This window comes from Chinchilla lanigera, unplaced genomic scaffold (genome assembly GCF_000276665.1).
Source record: "Chinchilla lanigera isolate Chin_1 unplaced genomic scaffold, ChiLan1.0 scaffold00032, whole genome shotgun sequence".
NCBI lineage: Eukaryota > Metazoa > Chordata > Mammalia > Rodentia > Chinchillidae > Chinchilla > Chinchilla lanigera.
This window is the reverse complement of record NW_004955433.1, coordinates 11,105,602-11,118,411: the sequence shown is the minus strand read 5'-3', so window position 1 is coordinate 11,118,411 and position 12,810 is coordinate 11,105,602. Positions and strand designations below refer to the sequence as shown.

The following is a 12,810-nucleotide window of genomic DNA, read 5'->3' as shown; positions in this document are numbered from 1 at the left end:
AGTATTGCATGTTTATATCTGTTTTCACGAGAAGCCACTTTGAAGATATCAATATGTAATACAACCACCATTGTTAATTCCTTACCACTTTGTTTGTAACTATGTATTGTCTGTATTGTGCTTGTGATATGTTGTATAATGTTGTATGTCTGTTAATGTTTCCCTCCTTTTATCTTAAAAAAAAAAAAATTGGTTATACAGATTAATGGGTTTCATTTTGGTAGATTCATATGTCATATAACATACTTTGTCCTTTTCAGTTCACCAGAATGCTTAACATATTTGACTTTAAATATCAATGACTAAGTTGGGTGTTATCACCCGGCACATGCCTGTAATCCAGGCACTCAGCAGGCTCAGGCAGGAGCCTGAGTTAGAGCCAGCCTGGGCTGGAAAGTGAGTCCCAGGACAGCCTAAACTATAATAGGGAAACCCTGTCTAAACTATAATACGGAAACCCTGTCTTAAGGAGAGGGGAATCAATGCCTGTATTGGCCACTTATAAAGTTGTATTTTTATTTCAATTTGTATTATCAGAAATTCTTAGAGGTATAATCTTCTTTATTATATGCTAACATTCACTCATTTTTGCTCACATATTTAAAAAGTTGGATATTTACTTCATTTCATAGAAGACTTCATCTTGAAGAAGCTTTTCTTTTAGAGTTCTTTCTACCCCCTTTTTATTTATCAGGTACCCCAAGGATATTACCAAAGATCTCTTTTAATCTAACAGTTTTGGCTCGAGGGCTCCTGGATAATGTCCATAGAGTTTAAATAGCTGAACCATAAACTTCAGAAGGCAGTCTTATAGCTATAAATCTCTGGAAAACTTTTTTCCCCCCTCAGAATCTTATGCTATGATAAACTTCCTTCTTTTTTTTTTTTTTTGTGGTACCGGGGATCGAACTCACAACCTTGTGCTTGCCAGGCAGGCGCTTACGCCACTGAGCTATATCCCCAGCCCTAAACTTCCTTCTTGTTTCCCTATTGACTGTATCACAAAGTTTTCTGGCTTTTGAGAGTCCAGAATCTATACATACAGTATTTCAGTTCTCATTACCCACATACTGGCATAAGCCTTATCTCCTGTCCTCACATCCATGCCTTTCAGCTACCAAGAGTAGCAAACCCTACAGGATAACTGAAGCATCATCTACTCTTTCACCATATTCTCATATTACAAACATTTCTTAACTCTTTCAACATGTTTTTCTCTACTCCACAGATTATTTTCATCCTTTTTCTTCTTTTGACATTCTATAAATAGAGTCCTTATAACTATGCTGTAGCAGCGCAGAATTCCTCTAAGCTCTAATCTCTATTTTAAATCTCTTTATGAAGGTATAATTTCAACCTCTTGCTGTGTACCCTTTTAGCATCCATTTCTTATCCGCTTTGGGATCTTTCCCTTGGACAGCGTACTTCTTAGCTCCAAGAAGTATAGCATGTGGGCATTACATCACATGTCCCAAACAGCCTTCACCTTGTCTAGAAAGGGAAAATAAGTAAATCCCAAATGACTGCTGGTAATGCCTGCTAACAATTTGATCACTTAGCTAACCTGAGGAACCAAAGAATTATATACTCTGAAAATATAAAGGAATAATATGCAAAAGAGAAGTAAACAAAAGAAACTAAAGAATATCTAAAATTGAGAATTTTTAAATGTGATCCAAAGCATACCTCTATATCATCTTTAAAGATGGCTGGGGCAGGTTTGTATTCTGGATCTTCCACATCCCTGTTAAAATGCCAACAAATGGTGTAATTATTGTAATGGATTTATAAATTTTCTTCATCAGTCAAGTAAATGAAATCTCACTTGGAAAGATTTTTTAGTTTTGTTTTAAAGGTCAATCTGAAACTTCTTCTCTAGACAAGTGCCCAAGCCCTAGCATGAAGAGTACTACATGCCAAGTAAGAAGAAAGCTAGTTCTAATTTATCCTTACACCCAAGCTCAAATTTAAATGTGCTATTATGAACTTTAAAATGTCTTCTACCTTTCTCTTTTAGTAGGGAAAGGAAGATTACTTAAAGTTTGATAACAGGTAATGAACACTACCACATTTTCCTCAACTGTATTATTTTTGCCACAATCTGTCCCCCATGCCTGTAGAATTCTATGGCCACACCACTTAGGTGTACTGAAAAACCGAAGAACTCAGGTATAGGCTGGAGGTACAGCTTAGTGGTAGAGCATATACTGAACATGTGCAAAGCTTTGGGTTTAATACTCCCTCCACCCCCACCAAAAAAAAGTGTAAGAGTGGTTGAATTTGTTCCTAGATCACAATATGAATGGACAAGGACTAACTTCTTAGAATACTGTTAGCTCTTACACAGTTGATATATTCCAATTTTCTTCTAAGTCATTTAAAGATAAAATTTACTGACATAGACTATGCTGACACTGAATAGATGATATACAGAGAACTCCTGAGTATGAAGTGCACATACCCATCCATATAATCATTTGCTCTCTGCTCAGCAGCAACTGCTTTGTCATCAGGTTTTCCCACTCTTTCCAAGAAGCACAATGCTGGGTCTGCTCGGATAGTGTTATATTTTTCATAACCTAGAAACATCACCAAATATAAAAGTAAAATAGGACAAAAAGAAAGTGTAAACATTCCTCATATTTAGAGATGGTATCCTTGGATTAAAGGACCATATATTAAAATGAAATACATTAAGTATGTTTTCTAGAAATTATCACAAATATTACATGATAATAGTGATATTTATCTATAAATAGATGAAATTTATCTGTTAAGAAAAAACAGAACAAACTATTATTTCACATTAGAATTCTTCCTGAGAGAGAAAAGTATGTGAGACTTACATCCTGAAGAGGGAGGTCACATGTGCCACCCTCTATGAGGAAATGTAGTGACTACTGACAGACTCAGTTTGATAGTATATGCTTTTAAGTATAGATGTATATACACACACATACACACATTAGTGTTACTGGAATAAAGAAATCAATTAACTGAGAACTAGTTTAATTATATTACACATAGAAGGGGATCCCACCTATTTTACTTACCATGTTTAAAAACGCCAATAAGAAGTGACTTATCAGCATCAAAGTCCCACCACTCAGCAGGAACTTCTGAATGGTCTGGTTCTGGTACCCAAACATCAATGTCACTTAAAAAAAATCATGATGCAGTATTACGACAAACAAGTGAAAAAAGGACGGAAAACTTTACCCAGGTTTTAAACAAAAAGCTTTTTTTGTTGTTACTAAGAAAAAGAGTTTAGGGTTTTATTTCACTGATTTTTTTTTCACTTTCAATAGACACTAAACAAAGAAACAAAGATACCATGAAGTCATATTGTTAAGCTCAATGGAAGAAGTAAGTTTCAACAAGCCTGAGTACATAATTCTCGAAAGCATCATATGCCTTACCCTGGTTACTAAGAGACAAAGGGTTATAGTTGAATATGTCAGCAAATAGTTTATTAAAAATCATGTATTTGAAAGGCTCAGACAGGTGGGTCACAAATTTGAGCCCACTCTAAGTAATTTAGTGATTTAGCAAGACCCTATCTCAAATAAACAATATAAACAAAGATTGGAAATACAGCTTAATGTGAAGGCCCTAGGTTTCATATCCAGTACAAAAACAAACAAAAACCCAAACTGACTGAAATGTACCTGTTTTGTACGTATATGAGAAAAGTGAAGTGCTAAAAGGGCAAATAGCTGGGTATGGTGGTGCATGCCTGTAATCCAGCACTCAGGAGGCTGAGATAGAAGGCTCCTGGTGACTTCAAGTCCACCCTGGGCTACATAGTGAGTTCAAGGTGAGTCTGAGCTACTTACTAAGGCCTTGTCTCAAAATAAACAAGCAAACTGTCTTGCATTGCAAAACAAGTTGTATTTCTTTTAGATAAATTTTGCTTAAAAAATATTGAGAAAGGTAAGTTTTTGATGCATAATTTGATAAAAATTCTCAAAAGTATGACTTTTATGTTAGTATGATGGTATAAAATGAAAATATAATAAGGTATTAAAGACAAATTATAAATTCATAATGCTTTGGCAATTTGGCTATTTTTATGATTAATAACTACAGCATTGGTAATTTTGCATAAACAATTTTCTTTTCCTTTTTCCAACATTTAAAATTATTATTTTCCCAGGTGTCTTTTCCAAATAACACATAAAATCTCTAAAACTATGTCATGAATAGAAGAATGAAATTATTCATTTCTTCATTGTAACCTATGGCATTGTCTCCTTTATCCTAGTGTACAGCTAATGTATGATAATAATTAGCATATAAGTATTATAAATTTACATATATATTTGTGTTTTCTTATATTTAACAGTCAGAAGGTGTAGAGATTGGATGAAATAACTTATTGCACAAAATACCCTAGTTCAGAATTTCCATATTTGATACTCATGAAATAATAAAGAATCAGAGGAATAAAAAATATACTAAGCATAAAATAATACATACTAAGTATACTTTTTATAGGCAGAAATTTATCTGTCTTGTCAGGGTAACTTCTTAAATTAACAAAAATCTATATTTGAAGAAACTGGGAATTTGTTATTTCTAAGTTCTATGACATGCTTTTGTTTGTAAATTAGATGTGTTTGGGATGGAAAAGAAATTTTCATATAAAAATTAACTGATAAATGACCCATTAATGTATTTGAAATAATAGATAGTGACAATGAATGACTTACGAGATTCTTGGTTTGCTTCTTGTTTTTATACTGTTAACTGAATCCAGGTCCTTCACACTGAGCTATATCTTTATTGCTTTATTACTTATTTATTGTTTTGGTACTGGGAATTGACTCAGGACTTTGTGCTTACCAGGCAGGTGCTGTGCTGCTGAGTTATATCCTGGCCCTCTGTTTTTAATCTTTTTAATTTTTTTTCCTGTTTTTAATTTTTTGAGACATGGTGCTGCTCAGTTATTAAGTCACCTAGAGAGGGCTTGAATTTGTTATCCTCCTGCTTCAGCCTCTCAGAATGCTAGGATTATAGGAGTGCACCACCATAGCCAGCTAACGCAGATTTTATAGGTAAAGCATAAATTAAAAATGGAAAAGTAGTTGCTTTTTATTTTTCACAAATGTTTTGCCAAAAGTTTTTAACCTGAGCAATAAAAGAAATGAGTGGAGAGACCTTTCTCTAGATTCTTAAAGGAATGTGCCAGCACTTCTTTATATCTAATTTTGCTTGAAAACAAGAGTTGATATTGAAATATTTTTCAGCTTCAAGGCCAGCCTGAACTCCATAGCGAAACCCTGTCTCAAAAAGAAAAAGAAAAATCCAATGTTTGTGTGACATTTGTGAAAACATTTTTCACAAAACATTTGTGAAAAATGAAAAGTAAGTACTTTTCCATTTTTAATTTATGCTTTACCTATAAAATCTGTGTTAGCTGGCTATAGTGGTGCACTCCTATAATCCTAGCATTCTGAGAGGCTGAAGCAGGAGGATAACAAATTCAAGCCCTTTCTAGGTGACTTAATAACCTGAGCATTCTTTTCAGAGAGAAAAAGAATGACTTCCCCACAATATGGAAAAAAATGAAAAAGAGATGAAGGGACACGCTATTGAAGAAGATACTAATTTGTTTACTGCGCTCTTAATGAGTAACAGTGCATTATTAGCACTGGAAGACAAAGGAGAGAAGCAAGAACACTGGGCAAGATCCTACAGGTGAAGAGTGAGTTAGGTAGCTTCCCAGGTCAACCATCAGGTGGCACTCTAAGCCCAGCACATTACCTGAGGTGCAAAGTTTTCCAGCCTGTGAAGATGAAAAGTTAATACACAGCTCATGGTTCAAATTTAAGTGTCACACAAACAATAGATTTTTCTTTTTCTTTTTGAGACAGGGTTTGGCTATGGAGTTCAGGCTGGCCTTGAACTAACTTTGTAGCTCAGTCTGGCCTCAAACTCATAGTAATCCTCCTGTCTCAGCCTTCCTCATGCTGGGATTACAAACGTGCACCACCACACCCAGACAACAGTGGGTGTTTATAAACTGTCAGCAAAAAGGATATAAGGTGGATGTGCCTCTATTATTGATTTGTGTTTTTAAAGACTAAGTTAACATGCCATCTCCAGCAGATGACCTCCTACTTCCCCAGGATATACCATTCACTGAAGATACTTTGACAGCATTCTTTATGTGCTGACCATGGCAGTACACTCTGTGGAAAGGTACCTCCAATACCATGTGATGAAATGGCTCATGTGAAGACTCTGACATTTCAGAGACAGTGGAAAAGGAGCCTAAAAAGCAGCAAGCTGACAGCTAAAAAGAAAAAGTGTAGCAGAATGGTACCACAAAGCATTTTATAAAGGAACTGGGCAACAAGGTGAAATAAGGTAAATGCTGTTATATCCATCAAATTTAGCAGCAAGAATGTTAGTGAAGATCTTGAAGCTGTGCTGGCGTTAAAAGGCAGAAAGTGCTGTACTGTGGAATACACTGAACAGGGAAGGGAAGAAAAAGAAGGCAAATACATACATCTTTAAAAAGCCTGTGAAACCAAGGAGAGTAAAGATAGAAGAGACACTATTTCAAAAATACTAACTGTATGTGTGCATGTATATTTAAAAGTATGTTAAGGTAACAGATGCAAAAATGTTATGGCAGATTGATTAAAAAGAAGCCTAAATTTTAATAATAGTATTACGAATCAGATAAAAATAGGTTGCAGTGAGTTATGGGTTGGTTATGTCAGCTGTGATGGGCAGGAAAGGCCTACCTAAAAAGGAAATATATGAGTTCAGATTTGAATGATATGAAGGGGCAATTCTGTGAAGATCTCGGGAAAGAGTATTAGTACAAGGAGACTAGCATGAGATAAACTTGACTTATTAGAGGAATATAAGCATCAGGGTGGCTGGAACACCAGGGGAGAAGAACAAAGTGAAGGACAGAGTTACCCACAGCCTTATAGATCCACAGGAAGTTTGGATTTAAGAGAAATGAGAAGCATGTGAAGGGTTTTAAGATTAGTGCCATGGCTTGATTTTTGCTTTGATAAGATTACTGTGATTTCTGGGCTGGGGATTTAGCTCAGCGGCACAGCGCCTGCCTGGCAAGCGTGAGGTCGTGAGTTCAGAACCCCACCCCCCCCACCCCCGCAACAAAAAGATTACTGTGGTTTCTGCTTAAAGTACAGCTACAGAGAGTCAAAAGTGGAGGAAAAAAGACTCAATTAATAGGCCACTGCAAAATTCTAAACATGAGCCAATAGAGGCTTGTGCGTGCAAGTTAGTACAGGAGGTAGTAAAGTGCAGATTTAGCACTTATTTTGTAGAGTAAATGGGTCCTCCTATTGGATAAGGGGAAACCAGGACTCAAGAATGATATCACAGCAAACATGTGATACATTACCTAAAGTGAAGAAGGCTTGTATATGGGGAAAGCAGGGAAAGGACTGGAGACAGTAGATTCAGGGAAACCACGGGGACTTCAAGATGGCAATTAGCATTTTTTAAATGAACTGTTGGGAAGTTAAATTTCAGACTCAAGAGGCAGGAAGCAGAGGGAATTTGATAGTTTGCTTACATTTTCTGTACAAAGCAGGAGGAATACTAAATTGCTGAGCACTGAGGGAATGAAGAGTGGGTAAAAGTAGGCCCAAGCAAGAGGTTTAAAACACGTCTACAGAGAATGGAGGAGAATACTGGGAAAGACTACTTGTAGCTGAAAAGTAAGATGATAAGACACAGAAAATTCTTACTGGCACCACCCTAGTGTTCTAAAAATACTACAAAGTACAAGTGTTTCTGAAGAACTGAATGAATTAGTTATTACATTTGTGCCTACTTTACTGACACTTAAATATCATTCTTAACTATCACCACTGTTATTGCTCTGTTATGACTTTTACTGACAGAGCCAAAAATAAGGGTAATAGATGGAAGGCAACAAATTGGCAGGGATTAAGTCCTTAAAGTTTGGTGTTTTTTCTTCTTGTAAATTGCACTGAATTAAGTGAAATTTCACTTAATATAAAATTTTTGCCTTATACTACTGGAAAATATAAACATTGTTTAATTTACCTTGCATCAACTCCATCAAATACTTTCTGACACTCATTTCCAATAACTTCTTGCTTTAGATAATACAACATTCTTACACGAAGCAAAACCCTAAAAAAAAGACAAAAATTATTTCACTAAAAATAAAAGATATCACCCACCAAGTTCAAATTATAAGGTAATTTCTACAGATTTTTACAATGAAATAATTATTCTGATTAAGTGAATCTCATTACTATCACTATCTATAAAAAGTTCCTCCAAAAATCTATATAATTTTTTTTTTTTGTCTTTTTCCCCCAACAGGGTCTTACTATGTGGTTCAGGCTGGCCTTGAAAACACTATGTGGCCCAGGCTGGCTTCAAACTCATGGTGATGATCCTCCTGCCTCAGCTTACTGAGTGTTGAGATTATAGGTGTGTGCCACCAATCCTGGCTCATAATCATCATTTTTAATATCTGAGTGAGACAATGAGTTCATGTGGAGGCCAGTTTTATTTATCTGCTGGTAAAAATAGTGACGCAAAATATTATAATTGCTGAAGGACATCCTGTAAAGTTAAGGTTAAAAATGGTCTTAGACTTGTGCTGTGTCTAGACTCTATAGCCCATCCTTTAAGACTGTTAATAAATTCAGAAAGATAAACTTATAAAGACTTGTGTTTAGAATATCCTACTTACTTATTACAGTGATGCTTAATATGTTTCTTATAGCCTTCATCTTGCAGTAGCTGCTCAGGGTTATATTTTCGAAGCCATTCTGCTTTCTGTATATCAAATGAGCTTGTCTGAGTTTTTACTTTCTTCCCTTTCCGACCCCTGGGTACAGGAGCTGATAGGCCTGTTAAAACGAGAAGTGCACTCAAAGTCAAGAATAATTTGTATACGGAATCTTGATTTGAAAGAATTTTTCAATGAAAAAAATTTCTAGAGATGTTCTGAAGTCCACCTAGGTCACACAAAAATATTTAAAATATTCATAGTAATATTACTGACCCAATCACAGACTGAGATGATTTGGTTTTATACATATGAGAAGAATTTTAACCAAATATCTAATAATTTTGTATTTTAAATTAGAATAATGATTCTGATTTCTGTATTGTCCTGAAACATATTAAGTTTTGTTTCTAACTGTAAAAACTGAAAAGTCAAACCTAATTATCTACTTTTGCTTCCCTAGTTAGTGAATGATATGTATGGCATATGGCTTTGGGTTTTTTTTGAGTCCTGTTACATAGTTCAGGATGGCCTTGAATTCACTACATAGCTCAGGCTGGCCTCAAACTTGCAGTGATCCTCTTGCCTCAGCCTCATGAGTGCTGGAATTATAGGTGTGCACCACCATGCCCAGCTCCCTCTAGCTTTTTCAAAATTAATGGATTAGACTGGTCATTGGGTGTTACTGCTAAGATAATTAAGTTTATTTTATTTCTATGAGATTTTTGTTGTGAAATAGTTTCAAAATACAAAAACTATTCCTAATCACCATAATCATATATTCCCTGTTTCCTAAATTCCCTATAAGCTTCCCCTATCCAATTCCTAATTCCTTTCAGAGATCACCACTAGTTGAATTTTTCATTCATATTTATACATGTTTTAAAAAATATAGTATTTAAGCTTTTAGATACATTATAAAATAATCCAAGTTATTTATTACTTTTGATATTTTTTTGAGATTTCTCCATGCCAATTCACGAGGCTTTAATTGCTCCATTTTAACTCTTGAGTAGTAACTTACTATATTATTAAATTAGCTAATAGTTATTAATCTTCCATGTGTGAGCTGTTTCACTTATACTTCTTTACAATTGCTAACACTGCCATTTTGATTATTTTTTTTCTAATTTCTACCATATTTATCTTTTGCATACTATATCAGGTAGAAGTACCACTGCAATAGTAAACAGAAGCACTATGTGGATTTTTTTTCACTTTTTTTTACAATTGCATGTGTTTTCTTCTTTTTTTTTCATAAGTATATTTATTTTAAAGAGAATAATAATATTAAAAAGAAAAAAGAACAATAGCAAAATACCAGCAACATAGAGAAAAAGAAAATGAAGCAAAAACAATAAAAATGATACAGTTTCAGAACAAAATGATAGGAATTAATAGTGGTTGTTATATTACATACTGCTATCTTCAAAGAAGTTGCTCAGATTACCAGATGTAAGAATGCAAGATTGATCAAACCATTAAAGAGAATTTAAAAAACAAAACAAAACATTAGAAACAATGCAAAGTTTCACCAGACAAGAGGGTAGAAATTCACCAGTGGTTGTTATATTACATACTGTTGTCTTCAAATCAGTTGTTCAGATTACCAGATATACACATGCAAAATTGGTCAAAAAAATTAAGCATTAACTGTTCCTTTCAATAAACTATTAGATATTATCTTTTAATATTGCAAGACTATTTTATTAAACAAATCTGAGTTCATATTTATAGTATTTTCTTATAGGGGTTGTTCTTTTTGATTACTGGGTGTCTCTTTTTAAAAATCCAGATTAATGTTTTCCATTTAAAATTCTATTTTGGTTTATGTTACTATTACAAAAATAGTTTTATATGGTTTAATATCTGTGGTCTAGCTTTTGCTGTATTTCTATTTCCAAGTTTCTTGTTTGATGTCTAATAACATCACTTTAAAGTTTAAAAATACTGATTTTCTCCATCTGCCAATTTTTCATCTTTTAATGGGTAAAGATACACATAGTGTGCTTACATGTATTTATTTCATTTTGTTTGTTTTCCATCATTTCCTCCTCCTTTCACACACTTGTGGCCTCTAACTCACTGAACACTAGCCCTTTTTTATTTTCAGTTTTGAGATATGGTCTGGCTAAATTGCCCAGGCTGCCCTCAAATTTTCGATCATCTTGCTCCAACTTCCTCAATAGATGGGATTAAAGTATCAATCGTTTCATTCATAAATGCATTATTTTCAGTGATATCTAAAAGGTAAGACCTCCTTTTTAAAAAGTCTAAGAAATGTAGTATTTCCTTCATACTCACTACTGTATTTGTATGTCCAAATATCTAAAAAAGATAATGAAAGAACTTTCCTCTGGGTGGTTTATCTCAATCAAAATGTAAACAAAGCCCCCAACCACAACTGGTTAATGACTCAAATCTTATAGCTTACAGGAGGTTTTCATTCCTGGAACTATTACTATTTTGGGCTGAAGAGTTCTTGATTGTGAGAGACTACTGTGCACCTTTGGCCTCTGTCCTCTAGGTACCAGTAACATGCCCAAAGTTGATACAAATTGTGGTAGGGTTGGGATTAGATTACAAAATCATCCCTGCCATCTCCTTTTGAGAACCATTGGTTTCTCTATATCCTCTACCCTAACTACCCCTACAATTTATTATACTACCCCTAAAATTTATTGGATAAACCAAATCTTTTGCTCCATGTAGTTTATTAAATTTAATGCCTTACATTTTCCTCCTGTATTTTATCAGGTATTTCAAGGATGAGTGATATCATATTTATGTCATTTTTTCATATGCAGTAATTTAACAGTCTCTTATTAAGATAGGCCAACAATGACCACTCTGACTAAAATAAATGCTTTCTAGTATGCTCTATATCAGTGTTTAATACATGTCCTTCACAGTACTTACCACTGTATATATACAGCAGTTAATTTATCTATATTTTTACTATGGCTATCTATTTGTCTAGAATGTAACGTTTATGAGCTCAGGGAGGTTGATTAACTACCTTATTTCTTTTTATCTTCCCAGTACCAAAAACGCACAGTACATATCCAATAAACATTTTTGATTAAATAGAATAAAGACGTAACATAAACGAGGGCATAGAAATCTCTTATTTTTAATAGAAAATACAATGACTTTATGCTATAAAATAATTATTTTATGCATACAAGAATGTTTTGTTAGCAAGGCTATGGAGAAAAAAGTACCTGTATATACCTCTGATAGGATTGTAAACTGGTATACTCACCTTGGCCAGCAAACTAAAGTGTTCATGAAAAAAATATTTTTATTAACTTTTTTGTGGGGGCAGGGTCTCTCTTTGTAATTCAAGCTGGCCTTGAACTCACTATGTAGCTTCTGCCCCAGGGTCTAAGGCTGGGTTTACAAATGTGTGCTACCACCCTAACATGAAAATTTGAGAAGTATACTGATGTTTCTCAAACATTCATATGCATACTAATTGCTGAAGACCTTCTTAAAAGGTAGGTTCTAACTAAGTCTCAGGCAGTAAGATTCTGCATTTCTAAGGAGATATTATTGATCCAGAAAGAACACTGAAGATACTAAAGATACATATTTCATATACCTCAGTAATTCTATTTCTTGATATCTACTTTTACTCAAATGCATAGGAAGAATGTATAGTTTCCTCTGAAACTTAGTTTTTAGTAGTCTAAAACTGGAAACCTAAATGTCCATACTAAAGGAGATGCTAAAAAATGAAATAATACAGACCTTTAAGACATACTGTGAAGTCAACAACTGGGTATCTGACACATACCTGAAAACAGTAAGTATAACTCCCCAAATCCACCAAACTGATAACACTGGCATTTTCTAAAGTTTAATTTCTGAAGCTGAAACTCTTAACTGTGCAAAGGTTCAGATGATTTAATGTTTTATATGAAAATGTGCTCAGCATTACTTATATAACAAAAAATTTAAAAAGAAAACTTAAGAATGTTCTTAGGGCTAGGGGTCATGCTCAGTGTTAGAGCAACTAGCCCTAGCATGCATGAGGGTCCTTAGTT

At 34.3% G+C, this 12,810-nt stretch overlaps 1 protein-coding gene across 10 annotated transcripts in view; it reads right to left on the bottom strand.

Annotated features, from left to right (window-relative positions):
• Positions 1 to 12,810, bottom strand: part of Chd9 (chromodomain helicase DNA binding protein 9) — a 260,391-nt gene that overhangs the window by 42,750 nt on the left and 204,831 nt on the right. For all 10 annotated transcript variants that reach the window (XM_005388286.2, XM_013516197.1, XM_013516196.1 and 7 more), the window contains 5 exons: positions 8,723 to 8,882; positions 8,062 to 8,151; positions 3,054 to 3,157; positions 2,462 to 2,579; positions 1,687 to 1,744 (listed from right to left, as the gene is read on the bottom strand). In XM_005388286.2, coding sequence (XP_005388343.1) covers positions 1,687 to 1,744; positions 2,462 to 2,579; positions 3,054 to 3,157; positions 8,062 to 8,151; positions 8,723 to 8,882 — 530 coding nt within the window. The remainder of the gene's footprint in view (positions 1 to 1,686; positions 1,745 to 2,461; positions 2,580 to 3,053; positions 3,158 to 8,061; positions 8,152 to 8,722; positions 8,883 to 12,810) is intronic.